This window comes from Homarus americanus, unplaced genomic scaffold (assembly GCF_018991925.1).
Source record: "Homarus americanus isolate GMGI-L3 unplaced genomic scaffold, GMGI_Hamer_2.0 scaffold41626, whole genome shotgun sequence".
Classification (NCBI taxonomy): domain Eukaryota; kingdom Metazoa; phylum Arthropoda; class Malacostraca; order Decapoda; family Nephropidae; genus Homarus; species Homarus americanus.
This window is the reverse complement of record NW_024711250.1, coordinates 145,001-169,483: the sequence shown is the minus strand read 5'-3', so window position 1 is coordinate 169,483 and position 24,483 is coordinate 145,001. Positions and strand designations below refer to the sequence as shown.

The 24,483-nt window shown below is 41.5% G+C and overlaps 1 protein-coding gene across 2 annotated transcripts in view; it reads right to left on the bottom strand.

The window, feature by feature from the left end:
• The window catches only part of LOC121861601 (hemicentin-2-like), a 112,000-nt gene that overhangs the window by 38,058 nt on the left and 49,459 nt on the right, over positions 1–24,483 (bottom strand). For both annotated transcript variants that reach the window (XM_042359510.1, XM_042359582.1), the window contains exon 2: positions 23,893–24,028. In XM_042359510.1, coding sequence (XP_042215444.1) covers positions 23,893–23,941 — 49 coding nt within the window. In that variant the 5' untranslated portion in view covers positions 23,942–24,028. The remainder of the gene's footprint in view (positions 1–23,892; positions 24,029–24,483) is intronic.

Sequence of the window (24,483 nt, the reverse complement as noted above, 5' to 3'; positions counted from 1 at the left end):
GTCTGTCGGAAAACAACTCCTTGACCCCCAAGTGACTGTGGTTTGTGTGGGGGGGTAAGTGTGGCTTTACGTGTGTTTGTCTCGTTAGTTAGGATAAAATTTCAATTGGTTGTTTAACTTATTTTACTTGATTACTTGATTACCTGATTCTTGTATGACTGTAAGTTTAGAGGCTTGTGAGGTGAGAGTGGTATGCTAACCTAACCTAACCTAACCTAACCTAACCCTAACCTAACCTAACCTAACCTAACCAGACAAATTGTTTATCCCAAATTTCAACTCATTTACATAATTCTTTTAAGTTCCACAGTTGGTGTAGAAGCTTTTGTTGTTATGTTTGTTTTATTATTATTCTGCCAATAGCGGATTATATGGAGATAGAAAGTCCGGTATGTAGAGGTTTTACTATATGAGGGGCGTATAACAACGGATTATTTAGAGAAAGTCCGGTATATAGAGGTTTTACTATATCAGGGGCGTATAACAACGGATTATTTAGAGAAAGTCCGGTATATAGAGGTTTTACTATATCAGGGGCGTATAACAACGGATTATTTAGAGAAAGTCCGGTATATAGAAGTTTTACTATATCAAGGTCGTATAACAACGGATTATATACAGAGAGTCCGGTATGGAGGTTTCACTATATCAAGGTCGTATAACAATGGATTATTTAGAGAAAGTCCGGTATATGGAGGTTTCACTATATCAAGGGACTATAACACATTGCTTTTACTGTGATTTATATAAACAATTAAACCTTGAGTATAAAATCATTTAATATAATTCAACAACACACGGGTGAAAAATAAACAATGTTTTCCATAAGGCGATTATCAGAAGCGCATCTCATCTGTGAATATATTGACGACAACACGTGTGAAAAATTGTTGAATTCCTGACACCATTTCTCTCGTGTGTTTGTACAAGAAGAACGTTTTATTTTTTTATTTTTTTATTGTTTTTGTTTGGGGGAGGATTTTCTTGGTTTGCTGAGTTTATTTTTTCATTTTGGTTTATTTTTATCACCACTGCCAGCATGAGTATGAGTGTATGAGGAGAGAACATTACCTCTCATACTCCTACGTTCATACACTCATTCTAACATTCTTCCAGCTTCGTGTATCAAGGGCCACGGTGTGTGTGTGTGTGTGTGTGTGTGTGTGTGTGTGTGTGTGTGTGTGTGTCGTCTGCCTCGTGGGAAATCATAATACAACTCGTAATTACTGTCCAACGTTTCTAGTGCTTCATGTAGCCGTTGTAGTGTAGTCTCCGGTACACACGCGATCTGTATGACGTGTGTGTGTGTGTGTGTGTGTGTGTGTGTGTGGTTCAGTTAAGACTTTTCTTGCTCTTTTAACTTGATTAATTCTTATTTAAATGAAGGTAGGTCAGGTCAGGTCAGGTCAGGTCACATTAGTTCGTTTAATACTAATGTGTTTTTTTTGCATCATGTTTATCAGTACAGGTGTTCCTTGGTAAACATCAGCTTTAATATTCGTAAACATACAGATTTTACCGAGAGAATCATACTCCCTCATATATATATTTTGTGTGGTAAATTTTATTGTCATGAACGAAGCTGTGTAGTTTTTGTTTGCATGTGTTTGTTTTTGTTTGGGTGTTTCGTTAGTTCATGAACCACGAGAGTTATTGATGTATTTGTTTTGTGATTTTTTTTCATTAATGATAGTTCTTTTGTGTTTATTGTTATTATTCACCTGTTATTGTGTTGATGAGGACAACACAAACAAAGGTGAAGGTCTTGGTTTTGTTGTTCTTGGTAATACTGTGTTGTGTTTCCCTCTTACCTACCTCCTTCCTCCCCCCCCCCTCACTCATACCTTTTCTCTCTCCTTCGCTCTCATCCTCATTCCCTCATTCTCTGTCCTACTCTCGTCTATCTCATTCCCTTCTTAACTCCTTCCCCTCCTGTTTCCCCCACATCTCCCTCCCACTTTTTCCGTCCCTTCCTCTCCCCTAGCCCCACTCTCTCTCCCTCCCACTACCACAAGGATCGAAGGCTTGTTTCCTCTCCCTCTTACGACTGTCGACAAACATCCTCTCTCTCTCCCTCACACTCTCTCTCTCCTTCTCACACTATTCCTCCTTCACACTTTCTCTCCCTCCCTCCCCTTTCTCCCTTCCTATCTTTCCTCCCTTTCTCCCATCTTCTTCCCCCTTCACCCTTTCTCTCTCTCTCACACATACACACACACATATACATACATACATGCATAAATACATACATACATACATAAATACATACATACATACATACATACATACATACACACATACACACACAAATACATACATACATACATACACAGTTTAGGACAAAGGCTCCATGATCCACCACGGATGACGCACTGTCCATCACCTGGCTTACTCAGTTGGCCACACAGCTGATACACGGGTCACAGTGCGTAGGTCGTGACAACACACATACACACACACACACACACACACACACACACACACACACACACACACACACACACACTTATTCACCACTTAACACAAGAAATTTTTAGTGAATATTAAAAGAACATTGAGATCGGTTGAAGCTAATGAGAGGAATTATACCTGTATGGAATTACGAACAACTTATCTGGATCCTTTTGACCAATCAGGTGACAGATGATCCCATGAGACGAAAAATTAGATCGTTGATTGGCCAGCCTAATGTTGTGACCCCAGGAGGCAAGACTGAGGTTTATTGGGCAATGAGGCGATGCAAGGGAGGGAGAATAGTGAGGTGATGCAAGGGAGGAATAGTGAGGCGATGAAAGGGAGGGAGAATAGTGAGGTGATGCAAGGGAGGGAGAATAGTGAGGTGATGCAAGGGAGGGAGAATAGTGAGGTGATGCAAGGGAGGGAGAATAGTGAGGTGATGCAAGGGAGGGAGAATAGTGAGGTGATGCAAGGGAGGAATAGTGAGGCGATGCAAGGGAGGAATAGTGAGGTGATGCAAGGGAGGAGAGAATAGTGAGGTGATGCAAGGAGGAGAATAGTGAGGTGATGGAAGGGAGGGAGAATAGTGAGGCGATGCAAGGAGGAATAGTGAGGTGATGCAAGGGAAGAATAGTGAGGTGATGCAAGGGAAGAATAGTGAGGTGATGCAAGGAAGGAATAGTGAGTAAGGGAGGAATAGTGAGGTGATGCAAGGGAGGAACAGTGAGGTGATGGAAGGGAGGGAGAATAGTGAGGTGATGCAAGGGAAGAATAGTGAGGTGATGCAAGGGAAGAATAGTGAGGTGATGCAAGGGAGGAACAGTGAGGTGATGCAAGGGAAGAATAGTGAGGTGATGCAAGGGAGGAATAGTGAGGTGATGCAAGGGAGGAACAGTGAGGTGATGGAAGGGAGGGAGAATAGTGAGGCGATGCAAGGGAGGAATAGTGAGGTGATGCAAGGGAAGAATAGTGAGGTGATGCAAGGAAGGAATAGTGAGGGATGCAAGGAAGGAAATGAGGTGATGCAAGGAAGAATAGTGAGGTGATGCGGAAGAATAGGAGGTGATGCAAGGAAGGAATAGTGAGGTGATGCAAGGAGAATAGTGGTTCGAAATAAGGAGAGAGAGACAGAGTGCATGTGGACAGTACCTTATTGACAGTGTATAAATATCCGCTTCTCAGTATTTACCTTATGATATTTTTCTTTAATTTTTAAGACACAAGACATTTACAAACCCACAACCCAACCCACCAACCTGACCCGACCCGACCCGACAACCCAACCAACCCGACCAACCCACCAACCCAACCAACCAACCCAACCCAACCCGACCCGACCCAACCGGCCGACCCGACCCAACCAACCGGCCAACCCAACCGACCCGACCAGACCCGACCCGACCGGCCGGCCGGCCGGGCCGACCCGACCCTAACCTAACCCAACCTAACTTAACCTAACCTGATGACACAGCGCCCATCAAAGGTGTGCTGAGAGAACTCCCATTAACCTGAGGTCATTTTAAAAGTTCAGGTGCATGAGAGCTGAGAGGAGGACAGGTGGGAGACAGGAGTAGGAGTAGGACAGGTGGATGATAGGAGTGGACAGGTGGAAGACATGAGGTGGACAGGTGAACGACAGGGGAGGACATAGGAGGACAGGAAGAGGACAGGTGAGGTGGAGGAAGACAGGAGGAGGAAGACAGGGGAGGACGTGTTGGATAGGATGGAGGACAGGAAGAAGACAGGAGGCGAACATGGGGAGAACAGGTGGAAGACAGGCGGAGGGGACAGGAAGAGACAGTAGGGGTGGGGGGCAGGAGGAAGACAGGGGGAAGAGGAAGGTGGTGGACACTCACTGACGGCCTCACCTAGGGAACTTGTACCTCTTTGGTGACTTAGATGAGGACAAACTTTGGTCCTGTGGCGACTTGAGAGGAGAGGAAAACTTTCAATAGTCCTCCTTCGTGAAATAGTGAGGAAAGATCTTGTCCTCGAGGTGACAGAAGAGTGAAAAAATTTGGTTGTCCTTCGAGTTTAGCTAAAAAAAAAAATAGGTATTTGTTCTCATGGTAAAATTTAATTGTGAATTTGTCATCTTGTGGTGATATATAGATACACACACACACACACACACACACACACACACACACACACACACACATCACTTCAATCCTGATACTCGTTAAATTATGTACAAGGAATTTTAATTTTTATCTAATGAAAAAAAAATATTAATATCACTTCAATGTTTTTTTTGTTTTTTTTGCATACTATTTTCTTGTTGGTGTGTGAATATTAATGGATTACGTAAAGAATAGCGCCTCTCTCCATCGCTTATTTCACTACCTGATGCTTAAATACCCTTATAGTACCTAGTGTTAGCTTAGGTTAGAGTTAGGTTAGAGTTAGGTTAGAGTTAGGTTAGAGTTAGGTTAGAGTTAGGTTAGAGTTAGGTTAGAGTTAGGTTAGAATTAGGTTAGAGTTAGGTTAGAGTTAGGTTAGAGTTAGGTTAGAGTTAGGTTAGAATTAGGTTAGAGTTAGGTTAGAGTTAAGTTAGCGTTAAGAAAGTCTATAATCTTAAAGGTCAAATAGGTATTATAATCTTTTTTGCAGCCAGTGACGTCATCTTGTAATATTCTAACTACCAGACAACATATAGTTTCTTATCCTCTCTCAAAAGGCTTCACTCAGATCAACCATCAAGGGCACACAGTCCGACAAACTGTGAGGGAAAAAAAAAATATATAAAAAATCTGGTGCTAATTAAGCCTGGTAGCCCTCGGTGACCTGGGGGGTGGGGAGGACGAGGAGGGGGACCCAGGGGTAGGAGGAGGAGGGAGGAGAGTGACGGTTGAGGGTGGGAAGGAGGAGGACTGGAGAAGAGTAGGGGGGACGGAGGGAGAAGGAGGGGGTCTCTCTCTCTCTCTCTCTCTCTCTCCTCTCACAAGAATTCTACCTCACAAGTTTTGTCCTTCACTGTGGGAGGTCGGGAGAGTTAACGAGCTGCAGGGATCTCTCTCAGGATTAGCCCAACCAAGTTATATTTTATCTTTAAAGTTAATCTAATCTAAACTAATCTAAACTAAACTAATCTAATCTAAACTAAACTAATCTAAACTAATCTAATCTAAACTAAACTAAACTAATTTAATCTAATCTAATCTAATTTAACCTAATCTAATCTAATCTAATCTAATCTAATCTAATCTAAACTAAACTAATCTAATTTAATCTAATCTAATCTAATCTAATCTAAACTAATCTAATCTAATCTAATCTAACATAACCTAACCTAATCTAATCTAATCTAACATAACCTAATCTAATCTAATCTAATCTAATCTAATCTAATCTAAACTAAACTTAACTGAACTAATCTAAACTAACCCAAACTAATCTAATAAAATCTACCCTACCCTACCCTAGTACCCTACCCTACCCCTACCCTACCCTACTACCTTACCCTGCCTACCTACCTTACCTACCTTACCCTACCTACCCTACACCTACCCTACCCAGCCTGCCCTACCCCTACCTAGTACCCCTACCCTACCTAGTACCCCTCCCCACCCTACCCCTACCCTACCCCTACCTACCTAGTACCCTACCCCTACCCCACCCCTACCCCTACCCCTACCCTACCTTGCCCACCCCTACCCCTACCCCTACCCTACCCTACCCTACCCTACCCTACCCTACCCTACCCTACCCTACCCTCTCCCATATATAACTTTCGTATATTTAATCAACAGGTAAAATAAACTGGGGTGGAGGGGGGCTATTCTTCAGGTGACTCTATAATATATATCCAAGAACGAGATAAGAATGACCTACTGTACTATACTTTCTCTGTGTTATAAACCGTAAAATTAAACCCACTGTTATAAACCATGAAACTAAACCCGCTGTTATAGACCATGAAACTAAACCCGCTGTATTATAAACCATAAAATTAAACCTACTGTATAATAAACCATAAAACTAAACCCGCTGCGGCAACGAGACTCATTCACAGCAAATTACACTACATAGAAAACTGTAAAAAAAACTTACATAAACTTAAGTAAATTGCGAGTCGGGTTCATAACTTACCCGTCTTAACACAATGAACCCAGTCAAGAATACGAGGGAAGATTAAACTAGAGAGGAGAGGAAAGTCTTATTAGAGTTTTAAAAAGGAAAGATAGAAAATGAAATAGAAACTTGTTAAAGGTATTTGATTGTGAAGTATATATTGTCAGCAGGAGTCGTTGTTGTGGAAGAGGTCGTCTTTGTAGTTTTCGTTGCTACTAGTAGAGGTCGTAGTTGCCAGTCAAGGTCGTCATTGTAGTGGCAATTGTACTAGGAGTCGTGGTAGTATGTCGTAGCTGTTTGTAGGAGTCGATGTTGTAGTGGTGGTTGTCGTGGTTGCTTGTAGTGGTCGTGGTTAGATGTGGATGCCGTCTTCTTAGTCGTGGTTGGTCGTGGATGCCGTCTTTGTCGTCGTGGTTGGTCGTGGATGCCGTCTTTGTCGTCGTGGTTGGCCGTGGATGCCGTCTTTGTCGTCGTGGTTGGTCGTGGATGCCGTCTTTGTCGTCGTGGTTGGTCGTGGATGCGTCTTTGTATCGTCGTGGTTGGTCGTGGATGCCGTCTTTCGTCGTCGGTTGGTCGTGGATGCCGTCTTTGTCGTCGTGGATGCCGTCTTTGTCTTCGTGGTTGGTCGTGGATACCCGTCTTTGGCGTCGTGGTTGACTGTGGATGCCGTCTTCTTAGTTGTGGTTGGCCGGGATACCCGTCTTTGTCGTCTTGGTTGACTGGATGCCGTCTTTGTCGTCGTGTTGGTCGTGGATGTCGTCTTGGTTGACCGTGGATGCCGTCTTTGTCGTCTTGGTTGGCTGTGGATGCCGTCTTTGTCGTCGTGGTTGGTCGTGGATGCCGTCTTTGTCGTCTTGGTTGTACGTGGATGCCGTCTTTGTCGTCGTGGTTGGTCGTGGATGCCGTCTTTGTCGTCTTGGTTGGCTGTGGATGCCGTCTTTGTCGTCGTGGTTGGTCGTGATGCCGTCTTTGTCGTCGTGGGTCGTGGATGCCGTCTTTGTCGTCTTGGTTGGCTGTGGATGCCGTCTTTGTCGTCGTGGTTGGTCGTGATGCCGTCTTTGTCGTCTTGGTTGGCTGTGGTATCTCTTTATTGTTTGCCTTCTATTAACATATCAAAGCCTCACAGGATCAAGGTCTACCAGATGCTTTGAGTCTCTGAGGTGTAGTGCAGGAACACGGGACAGCAGGAACACGGAGACAGAGGAACACGGCTGCAGGAACACGGGCAGCAGGAACACAGGCAGAGGAAGAAGCAGGAAGAAGCAGCAGGAACACGGAGCAGCAGAAACACTGGGGGAACACGGACAGTAGGAACACGGGCAGTAGGAACACGGGGCAGGAACACGCAGGACGGGCAGCAGGAGCACGGAGCAGCAGGAACACGGAGCAGGGAACACGGGCAGGAGAAAACAGAGTAGGAGGAACACGGGGCAGGAGGGAACACGGGCAGGTAGAACACAGGGAGAACAGGGGCAGGAGGAACACAGGGCAGGTAGGAACACGGGGCAGGAGGAACACGGGGCAGGAGGAACACGGGCAGGTAGGAACACGGGGCAGCAGGAACACGGGGCAGCAGGAACACGGGGCAGCAGGAGCACGGAGCAGCAGGAACACGGAGCAGTAGGAACACGGGGCAGGAGAAACACAGAGTAGGAGGAACACGGGGCAGGTAGGAACACGGGGCAGGAACACGGGGCAGGTAGGAACACGGGGCAGGAGGAACACGGGGCAGGAACAGGCAGGAGGAACACGGGCAGAGGAACACGGGCAGGAGAACACGGGGCAGGAGGAACACGCAGGAGGAACACGGGAGGGCAGGAGAACACGCAGGTAGGAACACGGGGCAGGAGGAACACGGGCAGGAGCACGGAGGCAGGAACACGAAGCAGCAGGAACACGGAGCAGCAGAAACACTGGGCAGCAGGAACACGGGACAGTAGGAACACGGGGCAGTAGGAACACGGGGCAGGAGGAACACAGGGTAGGAGGAACACGGGGCAGGTAGGAACACAGGGTAGGAGGAACACGGGGCAGGTAGGAACACGGGGCAGGAGGAACACGGGGCAGGTAGGAACACGGGGCAGGAGGAACACGGGGTATGTAATTTGTCTTTTGTGTATAATTGTTTCTTTAATGTTCAGTTGGTGTCTCTACTCTCACTAGGTAATTAATAGTCACTCACCAGTAGTTTCTCTTCTCACTTACTCCTCTCGTCTCTCCTCCCTTCCCTTCTTCTCACCTCCCTCACTTCCTCTCCTCCACATCTTCCACACTCCGTTTTTTCTCCCCATTTCCCTTCCTCGCTTTCTCACCTCCCCCCTCTTCCTCTCTCCCCCTTCCATACTTTTCCCCTCACCTCCCCCCTCTTCACGTCCCACCACATCACCCTTCCTTTCATCTCCCCCTCCTTACCTTCTCTCCTCCCTCTTCACCTCCCACCATCACCCCCTCACCTCCCCTCTTCACCTCCCCACCATCACCCCCTCACCTCCCCCTCTTCACCTCCCCACCATCACCCCCTCACCTCCCCCTCTTCACCTCCCCACCATCACCCCCTCACCTCCCCCTCCTCCCCACCTTCCACACTCCTCACCACGTACCTCGCAGTCATTAGTATTTTCACTCAAAGTTAAAAAGTTAAATGAAAAAATTGGGGAAAAAATATTTCCGTATCTTCCTTTGTTTGACTTTTACAAAATAGTCAATTACTGATTTTTCTTATTATTCTTTTTCGGGGGGACGGGAAGGGGAGGATGGAGTGGGGGAGTGAAGGGGCAGGGGAGGGGTGGGAGAGAAGAGGGGGAGGAGGGGGAAGGGGTGAGAGAGAAGAGGGGGAGGAGGGGAAGGGGTGGGACAGGAGTACATCGTGTGTCTGTTATTTTATTCCACAAAAGAAAGAGAATTTTTGTTATGGTAAAAGCTGGAAGGAAAAACACAGGCTAACAGTATTACCAGCTCAGTGTGGTAACGTTATCAAGTTATTTGGCTAATATCCTTAACGATGCTTGTCGCCGCCACTGGTAACACTGTCTCAGGGGAGGAGGGGAGGAAGAGTGTGTGTGTGTGTGTGTGTGTGTGTGTGTGTGTTTCTGAGTCCATGTGTGTGTTTCTGAGTCCATGTGTGTGTGGACAACATTATCGAGGACTCGGAGGGTGTAATGTTGTTGGGTGAACCTCGGCTGTTGTCTGCATGGCTTCACCAGTCACAGAAAATAGTCAGTTTTATCCATTCGTTTACGATTCACGCTGAGGTAAAAATCTTAGTTGGCAATACACGAAGAGATTTTATAGGTGAGTGCTCGTGTAAACCTGAACCTGGCGTTGATTGGCTGACAGTGTTACCTACTCTCAATTATGCCTTTGATTACCTGACGTTGATTGGTTGGCAATATCATTTCTCATTGTTGTCAGATCTTCTTCATTAATATAAAATAGATTACCTGGGCCTTCTCATTTACCAACAGGAATTAAAATGAGAAGAACTGAATTAATCAACCTTAGGCAAATATTGATTTTATTATGCTAGACTAACTAACTAAAATTGAACAGTATTTAGTTGCTTTCAATATTCAAATGACTTGGCAAGAGCGCATCTACACATCCGCTACGCAACAACGTAATATCAATTGCATTAAGTAATTAGGTAAAAGAAATATTACAAAGTCAATTATTTTACAAAAAAATCGTAGTGGAAAATAATATTGTTCAGTCAACATTAATTAAGAACTTAGTGTTAATTCCTATACCAAACAATATAACGAAATAATGAAAATATTGTAACAGTTTTTATTCAAGAGACAATATTAAGCTTAGCAGGCCATATGAATATAAAGCTTTGATCAGTTATAGCAGGTAAGCTTTATTCTGTCATCAATATTAATCTTTGGTTAGGTTGTTCAATACTAATCTGTCCATAACATTAAGCTTAAGCCATATGGACATAAAGCTTCCATCAGTTACAACAGATAGTTCAGCTTTATTCTGTCAATAATATTAAAGCTTTGGCCAGTTAGTTCAACATTCGGTTAATAATGATAATAACGATAATAATAACAATAACAACAATAACACCACCAACAACAACGAAAATAACAACAACAACAATATCAACAACAAAACAACAATAACAACAACGACAAAACAAAAACGAGAAGAAAAAAATATCCGACAATCCCAGAATTTTTTTGGGTGTATTTCAGAAATAACAAAATGGACTAATACCCTCTCTCCCACCTTCCACTCTGCCCTCACCCCCTTCCCCTCTCCCCCACCCCCCCCTCCCTCTCTCTCTCCCCTCCCCTTCACCACCATCAAAAACATTTCAAAGTTACTACAAAAACAAAACACCAACAGTTATTGCAGCATCACCAGTCGTATATTGACCTCGGTTAATAATACAAAGCTGTGAGCGCCATCACCCATCACTTATTCAGATTACAGCTATTCACTTCCTCTGCTTTGGTATTTAAAGGGATTATATTTTGCCTTTGGTAGCATATTCTCTTTGTGTGTGTGTGTGTGTGTGTGTGTGTGTGTGTGTGTTCTATCTCTTTCTCTGTATGTATGTATGTATGTATGTATGTATGTATGTATGTATGTATGTATGTCTTTGTCTGTGACCAATAATACAATGTAAATAGATATAACAACAACAACAACAACAACAATCCATAATAATAACAACTAGACATAACACAACAATAATAACAACTTAACAACAACCCTTTTTTTTTATTGGAATTTATCACAACAAAATATTACTGTATGAAATAAAGTTATAAATACTTTGCCACACAAACTCACAATAAATGGTGGCAGAAAATATTACAGTTGTTTGATATTTTTTTTTTGGGGGAGGCAGTTTAGACCGTAATGGTACTTTGTTTTTTTTTTTTAAATAGTTTGTGTATATGTATTTTTGGTGTGTGTCTTACGAGCTCTTTCCCATTGAGAGAGAGAGAGAGAAAGAGAGTGAAGGGGAAAGACAGAGACAGAGTGAGGGAGCAAAAAAAGTAAGAGAGGGAGAAAGATAATGAGTGAAGGAAGTAGAGAAAAAAGAAAGTGTGAATGAATGAGGTGTTAACAGCAGGTGAGAGATGCTTCCCCCACACACACACCTGTTAAGAGGAAAAGCTTAATGTATGAATATTCAAGGATCTCCACCTGAGCTTCTGGGTGAGACGAGGTGTGTGTGAAGACTGGTTACTGTTTAGAGAGAGAGAGTAGCTAACTGAGAGAGAAAGAGAAAGAGAAAAGAGAAAATAACCGAGGAACTGAGAGAGAGAGAGAGAGAGAGAGTAGCTGAGAGAGAAAATAACTGAAAGAGAAAAGTGAGAAAAAGTGAAAGAGAACTACTGAGAGAGAGAAAAAGTGAGAGAATTCTAAGAGAGAGAGAGAGAGTAAATCTGTGTCATATTAGACCACCATAAACCCGGGTGAAGTCATCGTGTTACACAACCATTAACTCAGAACATTAAATCCGAGTTGTGTTGTTGTTGTTCTGTTTATTGTTGTGTTGTTATTGGTGGTATTATTGTTGTTGTTGTTATTGTTGATGTTATTGTTGGTGTTATTGTTGTTATTGTTGTTGGTGTTATTGTTGTTGATGTTATTTTTGTTGATGTTATTGTTGTTGTTATTGTTGGTGTTATTGTTATTATTGTTGTTGGTGTTATTGTTTTCGATGTTATTGCTGTTGTTGATGTTATTGTTGTTGTTATTGTTGGTGTTATTGTTATTATTGTTGTTGGTGTTATTGTTTTCGATGTTATTGCTGTTGTTATTGCTGTTGTTGTTGTTATTGTTGGTGTTATTATTATTGTTGTTGTAGGTCAGTAACAAAAGCTGTCACTACATCACTGTTAAAAGGACATTAATTAATCATATAATATTGACCTCCCCAACAAAGCATTTTATTTCTTACATCATTAATACAAGAATTTAAGATATTTTTTTTCCGAGTTTAGAAAAAAAATATATATATATTAAAAATTTCAATAAGACCTCAAAATAAGCTTGAATTTTTCTATTATTTAATTTTAGGAGGTGTGAAGTGTCTTTTTGGTTTACCTGGATGTAAATTGTAACTCAGAGGGCGAGAAAGTTTTTAATTTTATTTTTATAAGTATTTAGGGACGTTTTTATTTTTTCTTAAGTATTCAGGGAAATTTTTATTTTTTTACAAGTATTTAGGGAATTTTTTCATGAAATTATATTATTTAGGGAAGTTTTTAATTTTATTTTTATGAGTATTTAGGGAAGTTTTTAATGAATATTTATTAGTATTTAAGGACGTTTTTAATTTTTTTTTATAAGAATTTAGGGATTTTCTTTTTGTTTTCATTTGAGGCTTATTGGGTAGAGCAGCGGCTGAATAACAAGTTCTTAATTGAGTTTGTTCTGGGCAGGTTTATTTCTTTTTGTTTTTGCTTCTTTTGTTTGTTTTTGTTAGTATTTGTTTAGTGAACTGAGGCGAGGAGTTGAATCTCTCTCTCTCTCTCTTTCAAATGTTCTTTCTCTAATTTTTCATCATCTTGCACATACATACATACATGCACCAGAAAGGTATAACTTATTCCAGTCTTTCCCATAAATTCTTAAAAAAAATATATAATAATAATAATCTCTGGTGTTGTATACGAGCTACGCCATTACCCTATGTCATTAAACATTACCAGAGAGGCAGGTGAGGAGAGGACAGTGTGAGATATCCTCCCCATCCAAACTCTTGAGGGTGACTGTGCTCCAAGCGTAGGTTAGGTTGGGGGAGCGGCTGGGGCTTGGTCTTGCGCATGCGTAGTCTGTGTGCGTGTGCGTGTGTGTGTATGTATGTGTGTGTGTGTGTGTGTTTGTTTTGGGTGTGTGTGTTTTGGATGTGTGTGTGTGTGTGTGTGTGTGTGTGTGTGTGTGTATGTGTGGTAAGTTTAAATTTTTGGGAAAGTCATTTTAAGATTATTTACGTTTAATAGTATACGAGATCAGTAGTTTTATTTATTTATTATTATTATTATTACAATTATTTCATACACCATACATAGTTCAACACTATATCTCACTACATAGTGTGTGTACTGTTCACTGTAGGAGGAACACTGTATATACTGTCTGCACCATAACTAACTTTATTTAATTTGTATTTGTTTGTATTTAACGTTGTCACCTTTCCACTGACGGAGAGAGGGGGAGGAGGGGGGAGGAGGGGGGGAGGAGGAGGGTGGGAGAAAAGAGTGAGAAGGGGAGGTGGGTGGAGAGGAAGAAGAAGAGGAGGAGAAGAGAAAGAGAGGGGTAGGATATAACCAAGCGTTGTGTCCCCCCCCTCCTGTCCATTACAGTTTTTGTTGACATAATATATTTACCCCAAAATAAGATTAGATTTTAACTAGATTGGCAGCAAGGAAATAATGCAGTATAACCTCACCTCACCTCACCTCACCTCACCTCACCTAACCTCATCTCATCTCACCTAACCTAACCTAACCTAACCTAACCTAACCTAACCTAACCAGACTGTCCACGAGGAAACAGCAGAATCTAACCTTAATATTCAACGCCTCTCTCTCTCTCTCTCTCTCTCTCTCTCTCTCTCTCTCTCTGTACTTTTTCCCAGCGTTATTCTCAGTTGCTCTAATTGGAGTAAAAGTGGTCCGCAGTTTAGTGTCTTTTTGGTAAGTAAAAATATGTCAATTAAATCAGACTCCAAAACTTGTGGATGGTAATTTAGTTCAAACAGTTATCGGGTATTACGGTGATTACCAACTCCAGATTATTTCATGTGACGTTTAATTATTCTAACGCTGACTTAATGTAATGTAATCTAATGTAACTTAACCTAACCACACCAAACCTGACCTGACCTAACCTTTGTGTTAACACCATACATACATACTTACATAATAATAATAATAATAATAATAATAATAATAATAATAATAATAATAATAATAATAATGGTTGCCCCTCGTGTAACGAGGATGGCCGGCCCAAGGGCCACCTAGGCGTGAATTTGTTTAAGGTGTAGAAGCTGTCGCCAACACAACAACCACACCCTGAGTTAACGAGTTGCATGACCCAGTGTCAAGGAATAGTCCGAGAAGACCGGACAACTCGCCAACTGCACTGGCTGACCATTACCCCGGAACACGATCCGCAAATCGATTAACATCCAAGTTCCCAATTACTGCTGGGTAGACAGAGGCAAATGGCGTAAAAAAACTTGCCCATAGTTTCACCCGGCCCTGGGATCGAACCCTGGTTCGCTCGATTGCGAGGCGAGCATGGTGACCATTACACCACATACATACATACATACTGACACACACACATACACACACACACACACGCACACACGAGATTTAAAAAGTGAGAAATAGATTAAAAAGTCTGAAAGAGAAAAAGCTTGACAGTGAATGAAAGATAAAAGAGAAAAATGAATAAAATTGAAGAGAAATGGTAAATAAAGCAGAAAGTTGGCGGAGGGTTTTTTCACAGAGTTTTTACGCTAAATTTAAGACACACAAAAAATTCCTCCGAACCTTTTTACCCAATGTATTTAAAGTGAAAAAAAATGACGGCGTATATCCCCCACGAGGTATGTATTGAGATATAACATACATATTGTGTAAGTATATTTATTCATAAGACGTATGTTCAGATCTACGTTAATATTATAGATGTATGAATGTTTTATTAGTGATCTGTCAGGTAGAGAGAGAGAGAGAGAGAGAGAGTATGGTTTCTTTTTCGTTTAGATTTTTTTATTTAGTGTGTGTGTGTGTGCGTGTGTGTGTGTGTGTGTGTGTGTAGAGTATGTTATGAATATATATATGTGTGTATATAAGGCATGTGCGTGTTTGTAAGTATGTACGTATATTTGTGTACGTGTCCCCCGAGAAAAGACCATGGAAAAGAAAATGTGTTTATAAGGAAGAAAAAAATATAATACGAGGGGTGAATATTTTGCCACAACGACAAACTTGTTTATATAAAATGTTACCAGACGAAAAATAATACCCCATCCTACCCCACAAAGATGTTACCAGACGAAAACAATAAACCCTCCAAAAATAATAAATAAATAAATAAATACCCCCCCAAATCCTCCCCTGCCCCCCCAAACCCTCCCTGCCTCCCCCCCCCACCCCACCAAACACAGTGTTACCTGACAAAAACAAACAAAAACAACAACAAAAAACGAGAGAATAGACTTAGGAGAATATAAAGTGTGTGTTTTACCTGACCAAACACCAGGTCCGGGTAATATGCGTCTTGAAATACAAAAGGTAAACATTGACAGCACAGAAAATGGTGGTCGGGTAAAGGAGTAAACTGACAGAGAAAATTACCTGAATAAATAACAACAAAAAACCGGATATTGTTCTTAGTATTGACGTGAACAAGTGTGTGTGTGGGACAGTGTAATAATAATAATAATAATAATAATTAACGGTTTATTGAAAGAGCTTGGCAGTCAGAAGGCTAAAAATATACAGTTACATAATTGGGGAATGGGTTTCGATTTACAAATAATATACAAATAACATAAGTGATGCAAATATGATATATAATAACTAGATGGGGAAAAGCTCAAACTACAGGGCATTTCAACATAGTGACAGTGCAAGAAGTAAGATTTACTGGGAGTGAATACACTGGTTTATTACAAGTTGTTGATAATTTTTACAATGGTTGGGACTGGGCTGTTCTTAGAGCGATCAGTTCGTGCACGTATGGGCTGGATGCGGTTGTGGTGTCGAATAAGTGTGTGTGTGAGGGAGTGTGAACAAGTGTGTGGGGGAGTGAACAAGTGTGTGGGGGAGTGTGAACAAGTGTGTGGGGGAGTGTGAACAAGTGTGTGTGAGAGTGAACAAGTGTGGGAGAGTGTGTGAATATGTGTTGGAAAGACAAAGACAGACAGACAGACAGACAGACAGACACCATTATATTACGTTATGCAATGTTAGGCTAGGTTAGGTTAAGGTTAGTTTCAGTAAGGTTAGGTTAGTTTAAGTTAAGTTAGGCTCATTAAGGTTAGTTTAGGTTAGGTTAGGTCAGGTTAGGATGCATAATCAGGTGAAATAAGTTAGGGGGAGCTAATCTTCAGGTGATACAAATATATAAACATTCTATATACACAAGTACCGGGTTTATATATATACATACACCAAGGTAAGATGAAAAAAAATATATATTAAAACTGTAAGAAATGGACAAGGAAAAGATAGGTAACGTAACTCATACTTAAGGGCGTCCAGAGGCAGTAACCGAGTGTTTCACCCGGGAAGAATGTGGCTTGAGTGAGTGTGGATGGATGAGGGTGTGGGTGTGGGTGGGTGAGTGAGTGAGACCGAGAAAGTGAGTTAGTGAGTGAGAGGGAGATGCATAAGGAGAGAAGGGAAAGAAGTGAAGTTAACTAAAAGAAAGTAAAAAAGAAAGCGTGAGATAATTATGAGTGTCAAGACAGCAGTTGGCGACAAGATGAAGAAAGTGTTAAGGAGCAGGAGAAATTATTAAGGAAGAGAAAGTATTGAGGAGGAGAAAGTGTTGACTAGAAGAAAGTGTTAAGGAAGAGGAGAAAGTAGTAAGGTAGAGAAAGTAATAAGGAGGAGAAAGTAGTAAGGTAGAGAAAATAATGAGGAGAAAGTATTAAGGAAGAGGAGAAAGTAGTAAGGTAGAGAAAGTGTTCAGGAGGAAAATGTGAGGAAAAAAGAGGTGTTTCCTCGATGTCAAGAAGTATGAGAGTGTGTTGTTATTGTTTTTTATAGCAAATGTCAAGGTCCTTCGTCGTGTGTGTGTGTGTGTGTGTGTGTGTGTGTGTGTGTGTGTGTGTGTGTGTGTGGTGACCTGGCTGCTGCTATAACCTTGGTGGCTCTTGTTGACCCAATACAAACAGCAATGAACGAGTTATTGCTGTACCTGTGTTGATCCAGTCACTCATACCGATTGGGCGACTTTACCAAACACAACTTAGTCTATGCACTACGTTCCGCTCGGGTCAATGTACCAGACATAACAGAGGCGGAAGGTTTAGTGTAGTGCCAGAAAGTTTAATGCCAGTGCCAGGGTTATTTGTTTACGACCAGTGCCAAGGTTGTATGTCTGCTGCCAGTGCCAAATTTTTGTTGTGTGAAATATGTCAAAGTCCTCGGTAGATTTTTGTCTTGTTTTGATCGAGTTTTGCTTTGAAAATTTGCTAGGCAGTTTTTTCTCAATTTTATGATAATTTTCTTCAATAAAACTAAATAAACGGAGTCATAAGGTGATTTCAAAAGACTTATTATGTACAGGTAAATTACGGTAATGAGGTAGATGAGGAGTTAATTAACATAGCCATTATCAGATAGGACAGGTATATTTTAATACACCTTTATGTCTCCTAATATAGCTACACCAAGTGAGGTTTATGGCTATACTCTTGGTCATATTGTAACGAGGTTAACCTAAGACAGAGATCAGTCTATACACCTTCATAAATGTTGATTCGAAACATAAACAAAACAATTATCTTAACCACGACACCGTAATATATTTTGTCATATAAATACAATCCAGGTTTATTATATTTTTTTTTCTCGTAAATTCTTGATGAAAATATTCTTAGTACCTCTGTAGGGAAGATGACGAAAGTACATATCATAAAAAAACACCCAAAAAATAAGTATCGCTCCCTCGTGTGATATGTCCGTCGCCCGAGTCACACAACATGACTCTCTGGAATGAGAAGGAACACAGAGAGAGGTTATATATATATATCCGGGTTGGATGGCTGTGTGTGTGGGTGTATGACCGCATATTTTGTGGGTTACTTTACACCTCTACTGCCTCAGTGACTTACCAGCTGCTGAGAGAAAATATATATACAGTTTATGTTATGGTGGTGAGGCAGGGGCAGTAACAGTGATGTATAGAGATTAGTGGATCAGGGTTGGGAAGATTTGCAGTGAAAAATAGCTACAGTGAGGTATTGTCGACAGTTGTGATGTTTTTACGGGTTATGTAGTGGTGGTTGCAGTGATATATTGTGTAAAAACTATATACGGGTTACTGACTACAGCGAGTAAAATAATAATAACACCTTTTATATATAACTGTAGTTCGATAGTTAAATACGGCTAGTGTAATTATTAGGTTAGTTCTGTACCTTCATTTGGGAAAAAATAAACACTAACTGATCGATTATACAACACACACACACACACACGTACACACACACACACACACACACACACACACACACACACACACACACACGTACACACACACACACACACACACACACACACACATACACACACACACACACACACACACACACACACACACACACACACACACACCATCACATCCTGTACTCAATTATTGAATTTCAGTCATGTATTCAATGTAAAGCTTTGTATTCCATCACTTATCACCACCACCTCATACTCCACCACAGTACCATCACCACCATCATCTACTCCAACACACACCATCACCACCATATCCTCCAACCCATCATCACCACCATCTCATACTCCAACACACCATCACCATCACCTACTCCAACACACACCGTCACCACCATCACCTACTCCAACACACACAATCACTACCATATCCTCCAACACACACCGTCACCACCACCATCACCTCCAACACAGAGTACCTAAATCAAACGCAGTAACTCCCTCACAGTGAGTTAGAATCAACTAAGGTAAATTACACCTGTGAGTGACCACCCAGGTAAGCTATTAACACCCCCCCCCCCACTCGGCTCCAGGTATTATGAGACAGGCGTATGAGTGTCACTTATACCTGTCATGGTAACTTAGGGCCACTCATGGTTGTATATCCTGGTAGAGTGAAGTGTGGTGTGTCGTCTATCATGGTAATATGTGTGGCATGGTGGGATATCCTGCCACTCACCTGGTTGATACATCATTACACCTGTTGATAACTTTTGTTTAATTAATGTCACCTGTCCATTCTTGTTGTGGTGTAGATCACAAATTATACTTTTTATATCTATCTATCTATCTGTCTATCTATCTATCTATCTATCTATCTATCTATCTATCTATCTATCTACTGCATCTGTGTCTGTCTGTCTGTCTGTCTAGCGTGTTCATGTGTCCCTTTAGACTGTGACCAGACGACAAGGTACCAAACCAATATTTTTTCTACTTTTTTTCAACTTTTATATTTTGGTTGAAGTCTTATTCATTCATTACCTTTTACTCTCCTCCCCAAAACACACTATTCTTCCGTGAGTTCCTTTGTTATTTGGCGTTGGGGTTGGCATGTCTTACACTACTGAGTCAATACCTGCTACACGCACAGGTCAAAATGCTTCCGTTTTAGACAAATTGACTTAGAAATTTTTTAATGCATTGTTCAATCTTGCAGGGGAGCACTTTGGTAATATCTCGATTTATTTTTATTTAATTTTTTTAATTTCTCTGATCCAAAAAACAAAAACAAATTGCTCTTACCAAAAAAATAAATTGCCTTTAGGTATAACTGTTCACTACTTCCTCTAAATTCACAAAGTTCTTCTGTAAATATAAATAATTTGCATACTAGTTTTGGCCTCTGTTGAATTCCGCTCTTTTGCTTGTTTCGTTTAGTGTGTGTGTGTGTGTGTGTGTGTGTGTGTGTCGAAGGGGTGCTTGTATGTATGTATGTGTATGTATGTATGTATGTATGTATGTATGTATGTATGTATGTATATATGTCTGAGGGGTGCTTGTATGTATGTATGTGTGTGTATGTATGTATGTATGTATGTATGTATGTATGTATGTATGTCTGAGGGGTGCTTGTGTGTGTGGGTGTATATGTATGTATGTATGTAAAATCTTTCACACTAAAACTTCTTCCTCAGGCGCCGCTGGGGAAGAGTTTGAGAGAGATGGTGTCACCTTGCTTCACTCCTCTTGGAATATTTAACTTTTTTCCCTTCCACCAACTGATGACTTAAGACTTTTCCTCATTTTTCTCCCTTCCCACCGTCTTCCCTTCCACCAACTGATGACTTAAGACTTTTCCTCATTTTTCTCCCTTCCCACCGTCTTCCCTTCCACCAACTGATGACTTAAGACTTTTCCTCATTTTTCTCCCTTCCCACCGTCTTCCCTTCCACCAACTGATGACTTAAGACTTTTCCTCATTTTTCTCCCTTCCCACCGTCTTCCCTTCCACCAACTGATGACTTAAGACTTTTCCTCATTCTTTCCTCTTTCCCTCCTTTTTTCCCTCTTCTCCTCATTTTCCCTTACCATTGTTGTAGTTCTGGGCATCGTCTGGTTATTAAACGACGGTGAAAACTGACTAGTTACTTATACTTTGTTAGTGACTCGGCCTGTCTGTATACAATTCTCTCTCTCTCTCTCTCTCTCTCTCTCTCTCTCTCTCTCTCTCTCTCTCTCTCTCATCGGAATAAATACATTTTAGTTATGGCTCCTACACTATTTATTCATACAACTCTTTTCACTATCGTACGTTCACTTCCATATATCTTCGTTCCTGTCAGTCTCCTTCATTCACCTTCCCTTGAGCACCACTAATATTAATATAGACAAGTGGGTGTGTAATAATAACACACAGCACAGTACATTAGCTCACTATGACCCGGTAAGCTGGTCCATGACAGTGAGACTTTTATTTAACGAACGATATGAGAGAGTAGTCCGTTATATCGAAATCCGTTATATGTAAAATTTCCTCTTAACGGATTATATGGGAGAGTGTAGTGTTAGTTACAAGACTAGCGAGGTCATCCTAAAACTATATCTAGAGCTTGTGAGACCTCACTTGGATTACGCAGTTCAGTTCTGGGCACCATACTACAGAATGGATATGGAATCCCGAGAAAGAATTCAGAGGAGAATGACAAGACTAATTCCGGGCATTAGGAACCTTGAGTACAGAGACGGGTTAAAGAGTCTTAATTTGCACTCCCTCGAGAGACGTAGAGTGAAGGGTGATATGATCGAGGTGTATAAATGGAAGACAGGGTTAAACAAATGTAGTATAACAAAGGTACTCAAACTATCCAACCAGGAGCGAACTCGTAACAATGGTTTTAAATTAGACAAATTTAGATTTAGGCGCGAGGTAGGTAAACACTGGTTTGGAAACAGAGTAGTGGATGAATGGAACAAGTTACCAAACATCATCATTAACTCGAATACGCTGGATAGCTTCAACCTTAGGTTGGATGGATATATGAGCCATTGGGGTTGGGTGTAAATGGGACTGCCCAGTATGGGCCAATAGGCCCGCTGCAGTTTCCTCAATTCTTATGTTCTTATTTTATATCGAGGTCCGTTATATGTGAAACTTTCTTATAACGGAGTATACAAGATAGTATAGTCTGTTATATCAAGGTTCATTATATATGAAACCTCCATATAACGAACTATACCCATTAGATTAATGTCCGTTAAATGGAGGGTTTTACAGAACATTAGCACCTGTTAAGCTGCTAATCCACCATGACATTACTCTTTTATACCGTCCTCATACCTGTTATTAACACGTACATAACCTGGATAAATTATAAATGAAATTATTAACTGAATTATAGATTACCTGAAAATTATCCACCCTCTCAACACACACACACACACAACACAACACACACACACACAAACACACAACACACACACACACACACACACACAACACACAACACACACACACACACACACACACACACACACACACACACACACACACACACACACACACGAGGGACGGAGTTGATACATATCTTAGTAGTACTCGGCACTCAGGTACACACAGTCATTAGTGTTAACTCAGATACGGCAAATGGAAGCAATACACCTTGTACTGTGAGAGAGAGAGAGAGAGAGAGAGAGAGAGAGAGAGAGAGAGAGAGAGGGTGTTGTATGCGTGTATGTATGTTTGGTCGGTATTGCAAGGTAACTCATAAAAGGAAATAAATAAAAGTAATAATTCTGTTTTAAAGTAGTAGTAGTAGTAGTAGTAGTATTTAATTGATCTACTGATACACTTATTGCACACTATCATGCTCCCACTCACTTGGTCCAGTGTTGACATGCCCCACTCACTCGGTCTTTACCTATATATGAACATAAAAGTTTATAGTATAATTTGAAGGTATTTCGTAAGGTTTTTTTTTTTTAAATTATCTATCAATCACCTAAATTGATTTCCAAGAAGGTGATTTATCCGTTTTTGTACCGGTAAGAAAAAAAAGGTTTTCTACGCATTCAAGTTCAGTTCATGTTTAAATCAGGGTCTCTCTCTCTCTCTCTCTCTCTCTCTCTCTCTCTCTCTCTCTCTCTCTCTCTCTCTCTCTCTCTCTCTCTCTCTCTCTCTCTGAGCTGATAAACACACCATGACAGAAGTATCGTGGATTTAGTCTTTCGAGAAGTGTGAGTACTGGAGCAGCTGGGGGCACTTACACCAAGCCCATAACTCAGCCCTGCCTCACACAGCAGTGGGGGGCGGCAACATTAATGCAAGAAAATCGTAAAGTATATGAACACAGAAGGTAATTTTCCGTAATACACTGCTATGCATTTCACCACAACACTTAAGCTCAATTTAGTTTATATGATTACACTGTATATTTATGCAGTGCGTAATTTCCTGTAACACGGAGAACATTTTTCATCAGCAGGTATGACGGCTGAATTTACACAGCAGAAATATTTAGTACACCCACCCACCTACACCCACCCATCCACCCACCTACACCTACCGACTGCGGGACAATTTCCTGTGGTGGCGGCAACACACTGGGCTGACGACGCTAGAAAATGATCCCGAATGTAAAGTTTAAAACTGTGGCGAGAAGCGTGTGGGCTGTGGGGGATGTATTAAGACATTTATGGTGGGGAAGATAAAGCAAACAGTGAGTTAGGCAGGCCCGCTGCTCCTCCAACCCGCCCTGCCTCCTATGTGGACAGTGAAACAACACGCCATGTTTTCTCCCATTCTCTTATTATCCTTCCTTCTGTGCCCCTTCCAATTCTGAAGAGGAGCTTAGCAAGAGGAGACGGAAGGCAAAAAGGAACACAATTCACAGTCTAGGTCATATGAGTGATATATCCGGCCTTTAGCTAAGAGAGAGAAAATACCTCCTTTCTTCTCGGGTGAAAGATGGCGGAGTGAGTGTGTTTACGTCCTCACTCGTAGTGCGGGTATTGGCCGCGTCACATATTTTCCCTCAAAATGTTCATTTACCTCCTATAAACAAGGTAGGAGAATATTCCTGGAGGAAAGGTTCAAAAACGATCGCCAATGACCATCCATATTGGAGCGGGGTCAGGAGTGGCCCCCTGGAGCACCACCCTCGGCCGCCTGGAGAACAGCTGCAGCAGTAACATCACTCACCTGTGAACTGCAGGAGGAGGAAGGCGTGCATCAGCAGGGAGCCGCACATACTGGAGGCCGCTGCTGGTCGACAATTGCTGACCTGCTGCTGTGCCGTTGCTGTTGTTGCTGCTGCTTCTCTAGAGTAGGCAGGCACCTGGAAATTGGAAGTTGCCATTAAAGTGACTTGAAATAATTACCCAATACTCCCACCGATACTTTGGCAATCACTTTTAGGAAGAAGAAATAAATTCCACATTTTATTCCGTTTCTTAAGGCGACGCTCGTCACTTGCCACACTACCCGGCCAAAGTTTCTGAACAAATATAATTAATCAATAGAATTACTTATCCTCTCACTCAACAAAATTTCATTCTCTCTCTCTCTCTCTCTCTCTCTCTCTCTCTCTCTCTCTCTCTTTGTAAGCAACCAAAACAAGAGTCTTTTTATCATTTTTTTTAGAACTAAGGTAGAAATTGGGTTGGTTGTGGATATGTGCAGAGTTCCTCCATCTGATGAAACTGTGGGAACACGTTCTTCTGTTATTCATGTTATGGTAAAGTTCAGGCAGGAAGGTCTTAACATCATTCACCAAGAGGTTTTTTTTCCCAC